Source organism: Stegostoma tigrinum, unplaced genomic scaffold (genome assembly GCF_030684315.1).
Source record: "Stegostoma tigrinum isolate sSteTig4 unplaced genomic scaffold, sSteTig4.hap1 scaffold_685, whole genome shotgun sequence".
Taxonomy (NCBI): Eukaryota; Metazoa; Chordata; class Chondrichthyes; order Orectolobiformes; family Stegostomatidae; genus Stegostoma; species Stegostoma tigrinum.
Window position 1 is genome coordinate 1 of NW_026728628.1, and position 19,229 is coordinate 19,229.

Genomic DNA, 19,229 nt, shown 5'->3' on the forward strand with positions numbered 1-19,229 from the left:
AGGAGCAGCTAGACCTGCTGAGTTACTCCAGCAATTTCTGATTTTGCTCCTCGTGTGCACTGACAGCTCCCAATACACCACTGTTCAAGTCACACTCCGCCTCTGTTCACATTCTGCCGACATTTGCCCACTAATTCAACTTTGTCCTCATCATGCCTTCTTGCATCATGTTCACCAATCCACTGTGGCTTTAAGAGGTGTATTTTGCCCTGGCTTCTTTTGAGAGAGAGACACAGACAGTTTGAACTAGAAGTACCAAACAAACAAAAAGTCTGTGGTAATGCAAAACAGTTTGCGGGACCTTGGGTTTTCTATTCTTAAAAATAAAGAAAAGTTGGAACATAGAAGCAGCCTGCTCAGTGTGGCCAATTCTCCCAGGCCAGGATTTCTAGCCTTTTTAGGTTCGATAGAAGCAATTAGAGTCATTTCTCCCCTTCCCTCAGTTCTAGCAAGAAACTGGGGGATTATCTTCCTACTGTGGGCACTGCATGGGAGAAAATCTATTTCCTGAATTTGATTTTTTGCCAAGGGGCATGTTTATGGTGCACTGCTACATTGCAACAGTTAATTAGTAACAGTACTGTATGAATTATTCTAAGTTCTTCTTCCTTTCGTTGTATTTTTAAACAACAGCATTCAGATTAATTGCGTTTTGCTTAACATTGAATAGTCTGAGCAGTCGAATTGCATCTGGAACACAACACTTAACATGCCTTCAATATAAGGCAGACTTCAAGTCGAGGCCAACTTAAAATACTTTTTTTTTTGGTGGGGGAGCAGGGCAGGAGATGATCTAGTCTGGTCCATGACACCACCCAGTTGCCGTCAAAACTTTGTATTTGGTTCCCTAACGCGTTTGTGCGTGGCATTAATAGCTGGAGCACCAAGTAAAGGCCTACAGCTTCTGGAGCACACGTCAACGCAGGGATCAAGCCCACAGCCTTAATCACTAAGCACAAACCGGTGACTCAAACGTCAGACTCAGTCACGCAATCCAGGGTGTGGGGTGTCAGGCTGCACACTCACCTGGAGCATCCTCTTGGGCCTGGGTGGTGCATCTTCAGAGGACTCACTGCCGCTGCTCTCCTCCTCCTCCTGCCCGCCATCCCCCTCCTGCTCCGCCAGGCTGGCGGGCAGCGAACGCAGCAACTCGTCCAGGGGCAGTTCGCTCTCACGCCGCAGCAGCTCGATCTCCCGCCGCCGCGTCTCATCGTCGTTGCCGGCCTGCTTCTCCTCCACCTCGATCGTCTCCTCGTCGTCTTCCTCCTCGTGAGGCTGGAAGTCTGCAGGAGGTGGGAAGAAGAACGGAAGAGGTTTCTGCTGAGCTGAGCAGGCTCCCGCTGCAACCGGTGCCAGCGTTTCAACAGGTTTGGGTCACTCTCTCCGAGCAAGCAGTGGGGAAAGAGACCCCGAAAGAGGCAGAGGGGTGGGGGGGGGACGACACAAGACGAGCACAGGCCCCACACGAGCTGGGTCTGTGCCGAGCTGAGCCGGAAGACCTTACTGAAAACGTACCATTTCGAAGAGATCAAAAAAAACAGCGGGGTGTTTGGCCTGTGGAAGGTGCCCTATTTGCTGCCTGATCCACCATGAACACTACACTCTTGCTTTCTCCTTGGATGTCTGGAAACTGTGATTCCTCCTCAAATAGACTGCAGGAACAGACCACACACACACACCAACAACAGTGATCAGGAATTGTACAGATGACCCACAAACCAAAGACCACCATGTGACAGCTACTCACGAACGAAATGGATCCCACACCCACACAACCAATAAAACTGACTTAATTTATGAAACACCACGCAAGGATTGCGAGGAACATTATGTAGGCCAAACCAGGGGGGAAAAACTGGCAACAGAAAGGATACACAAACACTGACTAGCCACCACCAATTCTCTGTGACCTCCTTCACCTGTGTGTGTTAAGACCAAACTTGACTGGGTCACCACATCCATAAAAACACGAGCCAAACAGAGACACACCAGGGAATTTCTGGAGGCTGGCATTCCAAGTGGAACACCGTCAAACACACTGTACAGTCGGGTCCAGTTCACTGCAAAAACTGGACCAGAAGTAACACCAACCCACCCCAGCCAAACTGAGACACTTGAATAACTAGCAAGACAGAACACCGACACTTCACCGGAGGCACAGAAACGGTGTTACTAGCAGAGCGATGAAACATCTACAACCAAACACACTGCCTTGTCAAGCAAGTCTACAAGCTCATCTGCAATCCAAACTACAAATCTTCCCAGAAGAAAAGAAAACTTCAGATCAAAGCGTGTACAGATGGAGTGAAAGTAGTCCCAGACTCAGGGGACGAGAGTCTGGTCAGACCTTAGGAAGTTGGGAGGCACAGACACCCAGAGGCGAGTTTACTGGAGAGTCTCTCAGGGACAGGTTAAGCAGGTTGGGGCTCATAGCCCTTGCAGCTTAGGAGAACAAGAGATGGTCACTGATTCACACAGACTATCCTGACAGCAAAGGTCCTGATAGGGTGCAGGCTGTGAGGATGCCCTCCTCTCATTGAGGATGGGGAGGGAGGAGAAATCAAGAACGAGGGAGCTATGGTTTCAGCACCAGGGCTCTCGGCTCCTGACGGTGATGAGGAGGGCAGATCCATGGAAGTCTACACTATACCAGACAGACAGCAGTGGAGGGAGGGTCACTGAACGTATGAGGATGAGTAAGCTGTTCATGGGTGAAAATGTTAAGGGTTAGGAAAGTGTGCACGGCAGGGCGGGGCACAATGACAGGAAAGTTGGGTCAGCCACGGCCACCTCTAAACTCCAATGTCTTCGTGCAGAAGGCAATCCCCACTCTCCCGCACTCACCTTCGTCCTCGGTGGCCGAGCCGGAGATGGGAGGGGTGGAAGCCGCTGACCCAGCCAAAGAAGAGCCGAGCTGGGACGAGCCGGGCTTGCTGGCTGGCAGGGACTCGTTGAGGCTCTGGCTCAGCAGGTCCGAGTACTTCTCGGTCTGGCCCACAATGAAATCGAGCTGCAGGTCTAAGGCCTTCTTACGCTTCTCTTCCAGGCGGGACTGCTGCTTGAACTGCACCACCTGCACAGACAGGGCGGGCAGAACAGAGGGGGGAAAACAAGCACATGGGCAAGGTCAGGGGGGGTGGAATGGGAGAGAATAAGTGAGGGGGGGGGTGGGGGGAAGAGAGAAGGGGGAAGAGAGAAGAGAGGTGAGAGACCAAGAAAGTAGGGGGGGGGGGGGCGGAGATGAACAGCAAGAAAGTGGAGTGGCATGATAGGTGGGGGTGTGGGGAAGACAGTGAGAAACAAAAGGGAGCAAGCAGGGGAGTGGGGGGGGGGGGGGGGAGAAGAGAGAAGAGGGGAAGAGAGAGGCGGGGGGGGGAGGAGAGGTGGAGGGGGAAAGAGAGAGGGGAGAGAAGAGAGAACAAAACACACAAACAGAAAGAGAGGGTCAAAAGGGGTGGTGGTGGGGAAAACACAAGAAAGAGAGAGAAAACAAACAGGAACTGTGGTCAACAAGAGCACAGCGATACAGTTCCAAAATCAGGACAGAGTGTGCCTGAAAGAAACAGGTATCCCAGACAGGTACCTGTCTGTCTGTCCAAGCAGTACAGGTTGCAGGAGGAACCAGAGACAGGGACTGCGTATTAACTCGGCCTGCTGAGAGCAGGCCCCACAGTCACACACAATGGCCTGACCGCAGACGGGGGGGAAAACCCCCATGTCTCTCCTGTTCAGTAACACAGCTGGCACCATTCCAGCCAGCCGTGGAGTTATGGAGGAGAATTGCTATAAGCCCCAGCTACCAAATCCCTGCCTATGCCAACAAGGCAGTGATCTGTTTAAAGGGCCTGTCCCTGCCCCTGTCCTGGGTGGGTTTTTTTTTGGGGGGGGGGGTGAGTTGAGGGAACTTTATTCTGTATCTAACCTGTTCAAACCTTCAACAATAAAAAGGCACCACCAGAATGCCATCCCATTTACTGAGCAAGGCCTTGCTCTCTCCCTGTTCCAATTTTTGTGCGGGATGCCCTGTCACCAGCCCTCAGAAGGTACGACCTTCAGCGGCCAGCAGCCTCGGGCTACAAAGGGAGATGGAGGTCTCAAACAGGACCTTACTGAATCGTAGGCAGGCTCGGAGCTCCCAAGTGGGACTCAGGATGCTGCTGGCAGGGCCATCTGTCGCTCCACATACAAACACCAACCCCTTGCCTCCCCAGGTAACCCACTGGGGGAAGGGTGGTGTTGCGCCCCTCAGCATCATTTCCAGAGCAGACGGGCAGTTGAATCCAGAGTCGCTCGTGGGAGCGGAGGACAGCACAGGTCCCTTCCCTGCAAGCTGTCAACTGCTGGGGAGGTGGAGCACAGCTCCCCCACATGGAGCCCAATGCCCATCCCCTGCCTTACCTTCTCCACGTTAGTCCAGAACTGTTTGACGTCTTTGGCGATAGAGGAAGCAATGCGCCGCAGCTTGACCTGTTCGTCCCTCTTGGCTCTCTCCTCCTTCTGTCTCTGCTCCTCATGGAAACGCAGGACTGTACGGGCCACCTACCGGGCGTTCCATAGAAACAATAATGAACGAGAGAATGAGATGATCATCAGGTGAGGGGCAGAACCTGTTGGGAAGGAAAGGTACAGAGGGAGCCATAGGACAGGGTCACGGGTGGTACCCTAATGAGATCCAGGCCACAACTCCAGCGTTCATTCATCAGACTGAGTCCGCCAACGTCCCTGGTACCAAAAGCCAGACAGGCATGTAGTCACGACTGCTTTATGGTAACAAATCAGAATCCCGACAGAGTGGAAGCAGGACATTTGGCCCATCGAGTCCACACTGACCACCCAAACAGTTTCCCAACCAGATCCACACCACCTCCCCCACCATCGACCCAGCCTAACCTGCACATCCCTGGAGGCCATGGGCAATTTCCCATGGCTGATCCCCCGAAACTGCACATCTTGTGAACTGTGGGAAGAAACCAGAGCACCCGGGAGGAAACTCACACGGAAAGTCGCCCAAGGGTGGAATCGAACCCAAGTCCCTGGTGCTGTGAGGAAGCAGTGCCAGCCACTTGTTAGCTCCTTCCCTTTTAGCAATGGGGCACAGGTGGAAGGCAGCATGCAGACACAACAAATCACCCCCCCAACCCGATTAGAAAGGCAAACAGGGAGCCTCCCCCCAACAGAAGAGCAGAGGGTGCATCACTGAATATGCTCAGGGGTGAGTTAGAGAGAGTTTTGAAGGGACTGGGGTGGAGCAGGGTGTTTTCACACAGGAGTGAGGCCACGGCGCGGTCAGCCTCTGCCTCACGGAACGGCAATGGCAGGCCAGAACAGCCGGGTGGCAGCCTCCAGCTGTTTTGGATCAGGGTCCCGGTAGGAGGTCGGCTCTCACCTTCCTGGCCACACCGCGCTTCCAGCGGCGCTCCTGAGAGAAGTCGGCTGACAGCCACTGCATCTCCTCACAGAGGTAATCCCAGTGGGACTTGGGCCTGGCAGCCTCCTGTACCCGGTTCAGTCTCTTCAGGGACCACAGGCCCTCCCTCCGCAGCTCGGCAATACGATGCTCGATCTTAGCCTCCTGCAGCCGGGGCAGCAGTTTGGTTGGGGGGTGGAATAAATGAACATGGTTAACATCGAGAGCAGCAGACTAACCCACAGACAGAACTGGAGGTGGGGGGGGGGGGTGAAAACGGGGAAGAGAACAAACAGACAACACAACAGGAAGGGTGTGGGGAGAGAAATGGGGGGGGGGGTCAACATGACAGAAGAATCGGGGTGGAGGGAGCAGAGGGGGACAGCGAGAGGCAGAAGGCACCTACTCTGCCCGCACGGCCAACACTGCTCTCACATGCAGCCCACCATCGGAAGCGGTTTTACTCACGTGCTTGGCCTGCTCGGCGATCTCGGCGTGAGCCTTGTCCCAGGCCTGCCCCTTCACAGGCTGGTTGCAGGGCCCGAGGTCAGGCACCCATAAGCCACAGGCCAGCTCCTCCGGTGGCTGGAGCTTGGGCGAGGCAAAGGTGGCAGGTCCATCCAGGGAGTCATTGGTGAGCGAGCCCACATGAGCAGGGGAACCACCTGCGCTGGAGGCTGGCGAGGAAGCAGGTGAGACTGGGCTGCTGCCAGTCATTCTCTCCTTGCTGTGTGCAATCTGCAGAGACAGACAGAGAGAAGAGACAGACAGGGAATGGCACAGCAGTGAGTAAAAAACAGGCAGCGCTGCACCAGCAGACACACACCATTCACTCAACCACCAGATGCGAAGCACTGCACCACCTACAAACACCTTCTGGCAAAACAGGATTAAAAGAAAAAACCCGAGGCATGACAGCAGCTCAGAGGGGGCCGGTCCACCCAGGGGCCAAGGAGGGAACTTATGCACAGAGCTGGAGAAAGTGGGGGAGGGTCTTAATGAACACTTTGCATCAGCATTCACTGACCAGAAGGATGGTGAGTTCCAGGAGTATATTGATACAGGGTGGCACGGTGGCTCAGCAGTTTGCACTGCTGCCTCGCAGTGCCAGGAACCTGGGTTCGATTCCACCCTCGGGCCACTGTCTGTGCGGAGTTTGCGCGTTCTCCCACGTGGGTTTCCTCCCAATGGTCCGAAGAGGTGCAGGCAGGGTGGACTGGCCGTGCTAAAAGTGCCCCAAAGTGCCCAGGGATGTTTAGGTTAGATGGGTTAGGCATGGAAAATGCAGGGTAGGGGAATGGGTCTCAGTGCGACGCTCTTCAGAAAGACGGAGTGGAACTCTGGACCGAATGGCCTGTTTCCACACTGTAGGGATCCTACGCTTCTTAGGACATGTCAAAATTTTTAAGAAGTGTGATGGTGGCATTGGGTATTTTAAGAAAGGCATTAAAAAAGGCTAAGTCCCCAGGACCAGGCAGGATCTGCACCAGAACGCGGAGGGAGGCTGGTGTACCAAATCTCTATCCTCTTTAGTCAAGGAAAATCTGGTAAATTGCAGGCCAGCTAACATTACATCAGCGCTAAGGAAATGATTGGAGAAGATTCTCGGGAATAAAATTCACTCATATCGGGGTGGGGGGTGTGCGGTGTTAGCAACAGGAGACACAGCTCTGTGCGAGGAAGACGGTGAGTCACAAGCTTGATGGAGATTATTGGAAGAAGCGACAAGAGACTGTGTGGGGGTGGGGGAGCAGGGCAGTAGATGTCTATCTGAGCTTTAGCAAGGTCTGTGACAAGGTCCCTTATAGCAGGCTGATATGGAAGGTGAAGTCACATGGGATCCACGCTGAGCGGGTAAGATGGATACAGGACTGGCTCAGTCACAGAGGGCAGCTTAGCCGCAGAAAGATGCTTTTCTGACCGGGGACCTGTGACCAGCGGTGCTTCTACAGGGATCAGAGCTGGGACAAGCGTTGTTTGTGATATACATATACACACACACACACTAAAATGAATGACCTGGAGGGGAATGATTAATAAGTTTGCGGACAACACAAAGATCAGGGGGAGCTACAGAAAGCAAGGGGGGTTGCTGTAGGATACAGCTCAGAAGAGATCTGGGTAAAGAAGTGGCAGACGGAATTTAATCTGGACAGTTGCGAGGTGATGCATTTTGCAAGGCCTAATACAGGAGGAAAGTATACACTAAGTAGCAGAACCCTTAGAAACATCAGCACACAGAGGGATCAAGGCACACAGGTCCCTGAAAGTGGTAAAGTGGTTCAAGGAGAACATGGAGAAGCTGGAGAGGGTACAGGAACAGCTGGTTTGGATGGTGTAAGACAGACTTGGTTTGTTTACACATTAGGTCGAGGGGCAAATTTACAGACGTTTACAAAATCGTGGGGCATGGACAGTCAGAGACTCGTTCCCAGGGTAGAAGTGTCACTTACTAGGGGGACGTAGATTTACTGTAAAATAGGATATGTTTAACGCTGTGAAAGGCAAGCGCCCTCTATACACACATACACACACACGTAGAGTGTGTCAGGAATGCACTGCCAGAGGTGGGAGTGGAGGCAGATACAATACTAACGTTTAACACGTCTTGACAGAAATAAACAGGTAGGAAATAGAGGGGTTCAGACCACATCCAGGCAAAAAGGTGTTGTTGTTCATTTGGAGCTGCTTTGATTCTAAACATTGCACCCCATCTTGTTCATTCTTGCACCCAACTTCAGGGGCTTCTAAATTTCAGCAAGAGAGCCTCCCCTCCTTCTGAACTGCAGTGGGCACAGGCCCAACATGTTCTTTCTGGACAAACCCCTTCATTCCAGGGACCAGGGGAGGGAACCCCGTCTGAAGTGTCGATATGTCACCACCTCCAGCTTCCCCTCTACACAGGTACAGCCACAGGCCTCCTTGGTTAGGACAAACCCCCTTTTCCCTGCAACAACTCCAAGGAAAGCCATCCTGTGCGCCCAAGCAGTCAGCGATGGGGCCCAGTTCACTATGCCCCGAGGCGGTGAACTGGTCTCATCTCTTCCTGCCAGGGGCCCCAAGGCAACACCATGTCCACCCCCACCTACAACAGCAAGGGAAAGGCCTACAGCATGACTGGGGGTGCAGTCCCACATTCCACAGGGAGGTAGGCTGCAGAACACAATCGTGGCAGGGGCTGGACGCTCCAGAGTCACAAACAAGATCAGTCTTGAGCTCCTGACAGTGGTGGTGGTGATGGGAGAGACAAGTGGACATTTACCACATCGGAAAGGCACAACTGCAAGTCAGAGGTACCAAGGGCATCGTAGTAGTAGCAGTGATCTAGCAGCAGGAAAGAAAAGTTGCAAAAAGGGCATGAGCAGAACGGGGAGGGGAAACGGCTGTTTTTACTTGTGGGCTTTTTGGGGAGGGGGTGGAGTGGGGAGCTACCAGTTTGCCGGAGAGTGGGGGGGCAGACAAGGTTAACCAGGATGTTGCCAGAAATACAGGGTTTGATACAGAAATACAGCCTGGAAAGGGACTTACTCCCACCAACAGCATACAAAGCTGAAGGGTGGCCTTATAGAAGTCCATACAATTACAAGGGGCACAGATAAAGCTAATGAGGAGCGTCTTTTCTCTCGGGGCAGGATCTCAAAACTACAGGGCACTTTGTTTTTTAAAAAACAAAGTCTCTCACCTTAAATAATGGGTCACAAGGGCCAATACTGTTTTAGAAGAAAAATACACACAGTGGTGCTTCTGCAAAGAGTCAGAGCTGGTACACGTGGAAACGGATCCTTTGTCCACACCGACTAGATATCCTCAATTAATCTAGTCCCTTTCACAGCACATCCCTCAAAACCCTTCCTATCCACGCCCCCATCCAGATGCCTTTTAAATGCTATAACTGTACCAGCCCCCACCCACTTCGTCTGGCAGGTCGTTCCATACACGCACCACATTGCCCCTTCGGTCGCTTTTAAAATCTCCCCCCTCTGGTTCTGAACTCCCCTACACTGGGGAAACAGACCCTGGCTATTCACCCTATATAGGTGAACCGATGGATGCGAGTACAGCTACAACATTTAAAAGACATGTTGGGTAAGTACACAAAGGAGAAATGTTTGGAGGGAAAATGGGCCAAACACAGGCAGCTGGGACTAGTTTAGTTTGGGAATAGGGTTAGCACAGACCGCTCGGTCAGAGGGGGCTGTTTCCATGCTGCTTGGTTGGGAGTACTGATCAAACCCAGGTAACGGTGGCACAATTGTAGGTGACACATGGGACCCCTGCTCTGGGCAGAGGGAGCCCTTTAAACAAAATCACTGGGAAAATCCATTCGCTGGTAGGCAGAGATGGCGATGCCACTTGTGGGCGAGACCAGAACAAGGAGCCAATGATGCAAGGGTGGTCATGTATAAATGCATAGTGGGAATTCAAGCGAAATATCACACCGCACATAGAGCAGGGAAATTGCAGAATTCACCAACGCAGGGAGTGGTCAAGGGGAACAGAACTGATTCAGTGGTTTGGTAGCAGTTGGAATATCCCTGAAAAAGGCAGGCACGTCTTTAATGTTTTTTCAGCATGCCTCGTGGCGAGGCCAAATGCAAGAAGGACACATTTTGAACGATCACAACAAACGATGCTGAAGGCTTCGCATGTCGCCTTCTTGCTTTTGTCCTGATCAGCGCAAAAGCACATTTGAGCTTTCTGCATCTGTTACTTTTGTTTTGGGCAGGGGAAGAAGAGGGACATGGAGAAACACCAGGGTGAAAGGGTTAGAAGGATGTGTCGATGGGACGGGAGGTGGCTCAGCACGAGAGACTAAGGCAAAATGCCCCAATGGGTGCGCTGTATACAGGCCAATACCTGATTATGGTGCGTGTTGTAGTGTAGAGGAGAGTTGGTCTGCATCTTACACCCGCCAGCTCCACCACTGATGCCGAGACCCTCCGCGAACTCCAGCGTGGCCAAAGTGCTGGGGACCTGCTGCAGGGCATACTGGGTGCTGACCACATTCTGGACAGCCGGTCTCGGGGACGAGCTGTCCAGGTACTGGGTCCCCTGCTGACCCAGCCTCTGCTCGATGCCACTGAAGAATACCCCACCTGCAGGGAGAAAAGGGGATGGGCTGGGTTAAGTTAGATACCAAAGTAAAAATATCCTCCACTTTAAACTAAAACTGTAAGTAAAGCTCCCTCTATACTGTCTCTCCAACCAAACACTCCCAGGGACAGGGACAGCGACAGCACAGGATTAGATACACAGTAAAGCAACTCTACTCTTAAACCAAAAATAAATGGCAAGTAAAGCTTCATCTAGGTTTTTTTTAAAAAGACTAAAAAGGAAAGTTTTTTCTTCCTCAAAACTGAAGTCAAGCTGTCTCAATACTGATCCCTTCAAACACTCCAGCGGAAAAAACAGCACTGGGCCAGACAAGAGTAAAGCCTACTCTACTCTTAACAGGCACACAGATCTTTCTCTACACTATCCCCAAAAGCTCCCAACACAGGGATGGCACAGCACACGATAAAGCTTCCTATACACTTCTAAACCAGAAGTAAAGTTCTCCCCAAACACTCCCAGGACAGGGATTGTAGAAGTTTAAGAGACCGTAAGGCCCTCTTTCCACTATCCACAAACACTCCCAGGAAAAAGGGACAGAACAGTTACATACAGAGGAACGCTCTCTCTCATGCCCCCCACTCATGGAGGCAGAGAAAACAAGGGTTAGTTACATATAAAAGATCCCTCCACTCTTTTAAACCAAAGTTAAAGCTCTTTCTACTCTCTCAACCTCAAAGTAAAGATTCCTCTGCACCATCACCATTAAACACTCCCATGACAGACAGCACGGGGTTAGATCCGGAGTAAAGTTCCCTGTACATTGCCACAAACACTCCAGGGCAGGTGTCCAACAGCATGGATTCATTCCTGCTTCCAGTCAGGCATGAAACAAGGGGAACATTTATTAATCAGTCATGTTAGGGATTTTGAAATAGGGTTGAGAATTTTTTTTTAGAAAAAAAACAGGAGCTGTCGCCGGACGCAGTGGAGAATGTGGGTGAGCAGCTGATCGTGACTGGGAATAGTTGAGACACTGGAAGAGCTGACAACGGGCTTCCTCTCCAGACCAGGGTCTGAGTCAAACAGCGTTACAGAGGTAAATGGAAATGTAGCAGTATGGCTGGTACAGCCTGGTTCTGCCTCAGAAACCAGGGAGAGGGGGACAGAGTCGGGAACTCAAGCAGGGGACCGAAAAGGACGATCTCAGTGGCCACCCGGGAGAAGCTGGCCGTTCAGTGCTGAATTTTTTTTTTTGGGGGGGGGGGGGGAAGAGAGGAAGAGGTTAGGTTGGGTGAAGGGGTTAGGTTGGGTGAAGGGGTTTTGGGTTTGACAACTGGGCACAATGAGGGGAAATAATACTCCCTGACTGACACACTGTGCGGGACAGCACTCCCTTCTTCAACGACATCACCACCACAGCCCCACCACCCACACCTCTTTCTCCCCGCCACATTCTGTACCTGGATGCTGTGCAGTCTCCCTGAGGTCTGTAATCTCTCCTTCCACGATGTTTGGTTAAGATACAACACAGGTCCTGCAATTGCCAGCATGGATGGTGATTGGGAGGAGAGAAAGACACCCAGTCGGTTAAACTGCAGGCCAAATGCTCCATCACACATGCTCCGGGCCCCCCACACCGAATCCAACACAGAGCTTCGGCTGCCACTCCTTCCCTCCACCACTGACACACAGCCACAGCAGTGTGTACCTGGCACGAGAGACACACACAACTCAGTAGATGGGTCCCTCTTTCACCACTGGTTTGAAATCCGCGAACACCCTTCCCCTCCCACAAACAGTGAAGCAGTGCCCATTCTACAGGGATGCAAGGGGATCAACATGTCAACTGATCAGCACAACCTTTCAAAAGGGACAGTCAGCGAAGACAGGTTCATGCAGCAATGCCCACAGCGCTGCAGTCACCTCTGTGCACCTCGCCCTGGGAAGAGAGTACTAGCCCAGGCGCAGAGAAGACACTGATGTTCCAGGTTCATGGTCAGCTGACATTCCCCCCCCACCACCCCCCGTCCAACTTTGCTCACTACACGTCACATCCACGGCTACCAGCACTTCACAGCCTTCAACAGCCAGCGAGATGCAACACTGGAAAAGGAGTCACCATTAAACAGGAACAAACAGGCGGTTCATAAGCAACAAGCTCCCGAGAACAGCGTGAACGTGACCAGCTCCTGCTTTCTACAGTGACATCAGATAACCCACTGTCCTCATTCCAACACCCTGAGCAACAACTTCATTTTGACAATATCCAAGCTTGGACTGATAAGTGGCAAGCAACATTCATGCCACACAAATGCCAGACAATGACCATCTTCAACAAGGAAGAATCTAGCCATCACCCCTTGACATTCAACTACATTATTACTGAATCCCCACCAACTATCAACATCCTGGGGGTTGCAAGAAACTGTGACCCAGCCCCACGTCAATCCTGTGGCTACAGGAGCAGGTCAGAGGCTGGGAATCCTGTAGCACGTAACTCCTGGCTGACACCCCATCCCCACCACCAAAAGCCTGTCCCACCATCCACAAGGCACAAATGAGGGGGGGCAGGGAATACTCCCCACTTGCCCTGGATTTGGTGGGGGGGGGGGGCAGCTCCGACACTCAGGAAGCTCCACACCGTCCCAGGAACAAAGCTGGGCCCCCAGCGCCCCCACAATCAACATGCTAACCTCCGTCTTCAGCGTGTATGTAGTCTACAAGATGCACCTCAGTAGCTCACCATGACCCTAACTGTGCTCTCCAGCTCACAAGCTACATAACACCCAGACATAGTGTGTGTGTGCGCGTGTAAGGAACGAAGAAGAAACAGTAGAGAGTTTCATGTTCAGTTTACACAAAGTAAAGGGTGCTCTGTCTTCTCCCTGTGCCAGTCTTTTGGAAAGGCTGTGTGTCCCTGACCACAACCAAGTTGTCAAGCATTATGAATAAGTAGCAGGCAGCAGCCATTCAGCCCATCTGGACTGCTTGCCCTTTGTCTTTGATCCTGGTTATTCTCAGAGCCCCTCTCACAGTGTCCAAGTGAAGAAAGTCCTTTCTCTGTTCTGATACAGTCTTGGGGACAAGGCTGTCCACACCCTCCCCATCACAGCCCCGTCCCCAGCCCATGTCAACATCTATTCGTAACCCCAGAGATGAGCTCTTGTTCTGAAGCGCAGGGGCGATACCAATCCAATTTACTCAATCGTTCCTTACACTCCCCCTCCACCGAACGCTACTCCCCCTCCACCGAACGCTCCTCACCCTTACAGCGATTAAGTGACCCTTTGGCAAATTACGCCACATGCCGTCCCATAACAAATCCATCCTGCCTGAGATACGGAGACAACAAAACAAACACTCTGCAGAACCCACTGTGGGACAGGGGACAGATTCCCCAACCTGCAAGTACAGAAATTCTTCAATGTCACACAGCATGGAAACAGGCCCTTCAGTCCAACCCAAACATAACCTCCAAGTACTCCCACCCGCCTGCCAGCACCTGGCCCATACCCCTCGAAACGTTTATATCCACATATTTATCGAAATATGTTGTAAATGCTGTAAATGGGCCGATATCCACAACTTCCTCTGGAAGTTCATTCCACACACAAACCAGTGTGTGCGTGAGGAAAAGTCACCCCTCATGTCTCCCTTAAATCTCTCTCCTCTCACCTTAAACGTGTACCTCCTAGCCTTGAAATTACCCATCTTAGGGAAAACGATACCCACCATCTACTCTATCGAAAGCTCTCGTTATTTTATGAACTTCTATCAGGTCACCTCTCTCAGCCTCCTACACGCCAGTGAAAGAAGTCCCAGCCTCTCCTTATCACTCAGAACGCCCACACCCGGCAACATCCCAGTAAATCTCTCCCGAACACACCTCGTTTAAATAACATCCTTCCTGAAACAGGGCGGGACACAGTGCTCCAGAAGAGGCCTCACCAATGTCCCTGTACAACCTCAACGTGACGTCCCCATCTCCTACATTCAAAGCTCTGAGCAAAGAAGGCAAACGCACCAAAGGCCTTCGCTTGGACTCAATGGCCAATGCCACGGTCCCTCCTTCTGGACCTCAAGGCCAAAGGGAAAGGAGCACACCTCCCTGTAGGTCTTATTCCTAGCAGATAAAATTCCATCTCCAGTGGCCATGGTTTTGAGCACCTCAAAAATCGCCCGGCCAACCATCAGCTTTGTCCCAGCCTCAAGGGCAGACAGTGGGAAGAACAGACGTTCTGACCACAAGCACTCAGAAGTGGGCCATGCAGAGTGGCCGCGGATGACATGCCTGCGACTCAACACGATGGCGCAGCAGGTGCTAGATCAAGTCAGAGCATCGAATCGCGCGACCTTCCTCCCCAGCCAGACGGCAACACTTCACGGTCAAAAGGCACGCGAACCTGCCCCATGTCAAGTCTAACCAAGGCGCAGCCCGCAGGTACCAAGTCCTCAGCCCACGGGTCTTCCGTGCTACCCAAATATACATCTCACCTGGTGTAGCCCCACCCCGCCCCCGTGTCACCAAATCAGTCAGCTCCCCAGCATGTGGAAAAAGCACCCAGCTGAAATGCCTGTAAGTGATTGTAGGGGAGGGGTAGGTAGGGTTTCCCGAGTTTCTGTGAAAATCAGAAAGACAGGAGAGGGTGCTTCCGAATCAGGAAAATGAATAGCCAAGTTTATAAGTAAAAGGTCAGACACGAGCAAGGCAACTCTGAAGAACTGAACAGCATTTGTTTCAATGCAAGACTGACGAACTCAGGCCACACGTATTGGAAAAAAGGACTGGAAAGACATAGCCATTATAAAAACTTGGCTGAATGAGCGACAGGACTGGCAGCTCAGTGTTGGGCATTTTAAACATTATGGAAGGGAAGATGGGGAGGCTATTTTTGATTAAGGAAAAATATTACTTCCATGATTAGATATATTTGAGGGATCACCCAGTGAAAATATACAGGTTGAAATTAAAAAGTAAAAAAGCGACAATCACCTTGACGCAATTGTACTATAGCCTCCCTCGACCCCGGGGAAGGGGGGGAATGGCGAAACTGAGGGGCAAATATGTAGCGAGATCTCAGATATTTGTAAGGATAGGGCTGTAGTAGGGGATTTTGAATTCCCAAACACAATGGTGTTGCCATGCCCTTAAGGGGTTTGGATGGCAAGGAACTTGTTAAATCTTTTCTTTATCAATGTTCCTCCGGTAATATGGCAGGGCAAGTGACTTCAGCATTAACAATAGAACATTCTGGGACTCATGATCATAATTCTATGAGTTTTAAAATAGTTACAGAAAAAGATCGCCTTCCATAAAAAGTAAACTGGAGAGTGGCAAATTTTAATGGTGCAAGACAAGAACTTTCACAAGTTGATTGCAGTACACTGTTCGCAGGTAAAAGGACGCCTGACAAGTGGGAGGTGTCCAACAGTGTGATGAGGAGAGTTGAGGCATTTTGTTCCTGAGAGTGTGTGACAGGGAAGGGTGATAAGATTAGGGAAGGATGGATTAATCAAGATTTGGAGGTTCTAGTCAAGTGCAAAAAGCATCATTAAATGGAAAACTGGCATTAAATAAATCTCTCAGAGAGTACAGGGCTTTGTTAAAAGGGCAATAAGGGGATATGAACTAACCTTATTTGCCAAGGCTAAGAATAATCCAAAGAGATTCTACAATTACATTGAGAGAGTAGATTCCCTTAAAGATCAACAAGGTCATCTTTCTGTTGCAACTCCACAGTTGGGAAGAGATGTTAAAGGAATATTTCACATCAATTTTTACCATAGAGAAAAAAAATGGAGGCTAGAGAATGCAGGGAGATAAATATTGATAACAGGTCACATTATGGACAAGCAAGTGCCGGAGTATCTCCCAGGACACTATGGGAAGTTAGAGGGGAAATGGAGGGGCCCATAGCAGAAGCATCAGTATCCCCTACAGCTATGTGCAAGATGCCAGAGGTCTGGTGGGTGGCTAATGTGTCTTTATTTCGGAAAAACTGTTAAGGAGAAGCCTGGGAACCACAGACCTGTGAGCCTGACTTCAGCACTGGGTAAACTGTTGAAGGCAGTTCTGAGAGATAGGATTTACATGCATTTGGAGGGGCAAGGAATGATCAGGGAACACACAGCATGGTGTTCAGCGAGAGAAATCACGTCTCAAAAACTTGTATGGATTTTTTTTTCCCCCCCTGAGGAAGTAACCAAAATGACTGATGAGGGCAGAGTGGCAGATGTCGTTTGCTTGGACTTTACTAAAGCCTTTTATAAGGCTCTGCGTGGTCGAAGAATTCACAAAGTTACATCACATGGGATTCACAGTGAGCTTGCTAACTGATGTAAAATGGGTTTGACAGTAGGAGATGGAACATGGTCGTGGAGGGCTGTTTTTCAGATTGGAGGCCTGTGTTCCATAAGGATCGGTGCTGGGTCCACTTTCATTTGTCATTTATACAAACGGAGTTTGATGAGAACATAGGAGGTATGTTTACTAAGTTTGCAGATGACACTACAATTGATAGTAGACTGGACAGTAAAGAAGGTTATCTAGGATGAGAGTTCTTGATCAATTGGGTCAATGGGCTGAGGGGTAGCAGACAAAGATCAATTTTGATAAATGCAGGGTATTACATTTGGGGCAGGTCTCATACAATTAAAAGGAGGGCCGTGGGTGGTGCTGTAGAACAGAGACCTGGGGAAGAGGTGCATAATTCTTTGAAACTTGCATCACAGTTAAGGAAGCATTTAGCATGCTTGTGCTTGAGAGCTCAGAGTACAGGAGTTGGGACGTCATGTTGAGGTACTACAGGGGATTGGTGAGGCTTCTTCTGGAGTACGCGCGTCCAAATCTGGTCACTCTGTCATAGCAAGGGTATTAGTAAACTGGAGACAGTTCAGAAAAGATTTATAAAGGGTATTGCTGGGTTAGGAGGGTTTCAGTGATAAGGAAAGGCTGGGACTTGTTATTCCCCACTAGAGCATACAGGCGTATTAAACCACAAGGGGTACAAAGTGAATGGCAGATGTCCTTTCCTAAGGGTTGATGTTAAGATTATAAGGTGTGTTTTTAGGGTGAAAGAGCAAAGATTTTTCTAAATGACATGGGGGACAACATTTGTACAAGTACATGGAGAAGAAAGGTTTGGAGGGATACGGGCCAGGTGTAGGCAGGTTGGATGAGTTTAGTTTGGGATTATGCTAGGCACGATGCTTTGGACCAGAGAGTCTGTTTCTGTGCTATATCACTCTTATGTTTAAGAAAAAACAGAAGCCTCCAGAACCACACCATTCTGAACACAGCCAGATGGGACACAGGGTGGGGGGAGAAGACAGCACAGAGGACGAATGTGTGTTGGGGGGAGGGGGGGGGGGAAGAGAAGAGACAGCAGTGAGGACAGAGTGAAGGGTGGGGAAAAGAGGGCGAGAACAAGTGGAAGAGAGGAGGCAGACAAAGTGGAGGTGGCCAGGGAAGAGAGCAAAAAAAAGGGGGCAGAAGGGAGGAAAGGGCAATTGCTGGAATCCAGACACTGCAAGCATCATACGTACCCCAACAAGAAACAGGCTGTAGCAACAGACACAGTGACACATCAGCTGGTGAATACCCGTGCATGAGAATGAATCATTTCTAGCTCAGATGACACACACACACACACAGGCAAAACCCTCACTGCAACCATAAAGGGAAGGGGAGAAAGAGAAACTCCTTCCCCTTTAGGTAGAAAAGCAACGAGCCTCTGGACTACACAACCCTTCAAATGGAAGTCTGCTTCTCTCTCTCTCAAATGCACAGATCATCTCTCCCTCCCCAAACACCGAAACCGACAGCCACCGCACCCTGCAAGGCGGTTCAAAAGCAAAACGAGAAAAAGCACAATCGCAACAGGACATAAAACGGGGAAAAAAAAGGGAGAAAACCAGACAGGGACGGGAGTTGGGGAAATTTTTTAAAAAACCACACACAAGCTCTTGAAGCTCAAAAGAAAAAAAGCGCCAAAGTCTTATATCAGCAAGTGTGCTATATCAAACCCACAGGGAAAGACAGATAACTTGGGGCTGTTTTCCATTGCACACTCCTCCTCAACAAGTCCTGCACCAGGGGAAGGGATGTCAGCCTAATGCAGGGGGTGTGTGTGTGTGTGTGTGTGTGTGTGTGTGTGTGTGTTTTTTTGAGTGAGAGAGAGAGAGAGAGAGGAGAAATCCCATACACAAAGCTGAAAAACCCACGAGGAGGAACAGGGCCCCTGTAAACATGCGGCAGATATGGAACTACAAGATCAAAAGAGAGGGTTGCATTTAATAAAAAGGCCGGGGGGGGGGGGGGGAAAGAGACGTAGAAAAAGCATTACGCCGCTGGGAATTGCAAATCGCTTCAAAAAAGAAAAACAAATTTGTAGCCGCAGAAACAAAAAAATTCGAGTTTTTTATTTCAATCCACGTGTCGACACGTGTTTCTGTGGAAGGGTCGGTTTAAGACATCAAGACGCAAGGTCGCCTGCAAAAGCACTTATCTCCTTGTTGAGACTGAAGAAATGCAATTGCAAAAAAATGAAGAGGCTTGCAATTGCAAAAGCAAAAGTGATTTTAAAACTCGTTCACCCATGGACAAGTCTAATGTGAGGGGTATTCCGGGAATTAGACGTAACATGGGGGGGGGGGGGTGAAAGAAATAAAGCGAGTCAAATGAATGCACCGATATTCGCAACAGATAAGACAAACTTGGCAAACGTTACGTTTTGCTACAACGCAGAAAGCAAAAGCATGAATGACT

The 19,229-nt window shown here is 50.4% G+C and overlaps 1 protein-coding gene across 1 annotated transcript; it reads right to left on the reverse strand.

The window, feature by feature from the left end:
- Positions 1-1,026: 1,026 nt before the first annotated feature.
- LOC125450107 (helicase SRCAP) lies at positions 1,027-16,076 on the reverse strand (the record flags this gene model as incomplete). The annotated part of the gene is made up of 8 exons (XM_059644311.1): positions 14,957-16,076; positions 11,923-11,996; positions 10,265-10,503; positions 5,876-6,145; positions 5,387-5,572; positions 4,399-4,539; positions 2,845-3,073; positions 1,027-1,283 (listed from the first exon to the last, which is right to left on the reverse strand). Coding segments are annotated over exons 3-8 (1,128 nt in total), but the record flags the coding sequence as incomplete, so codon positions are not given.
- Positions 16,077-19,229: the final 3,153 nt, after the last annotated feature.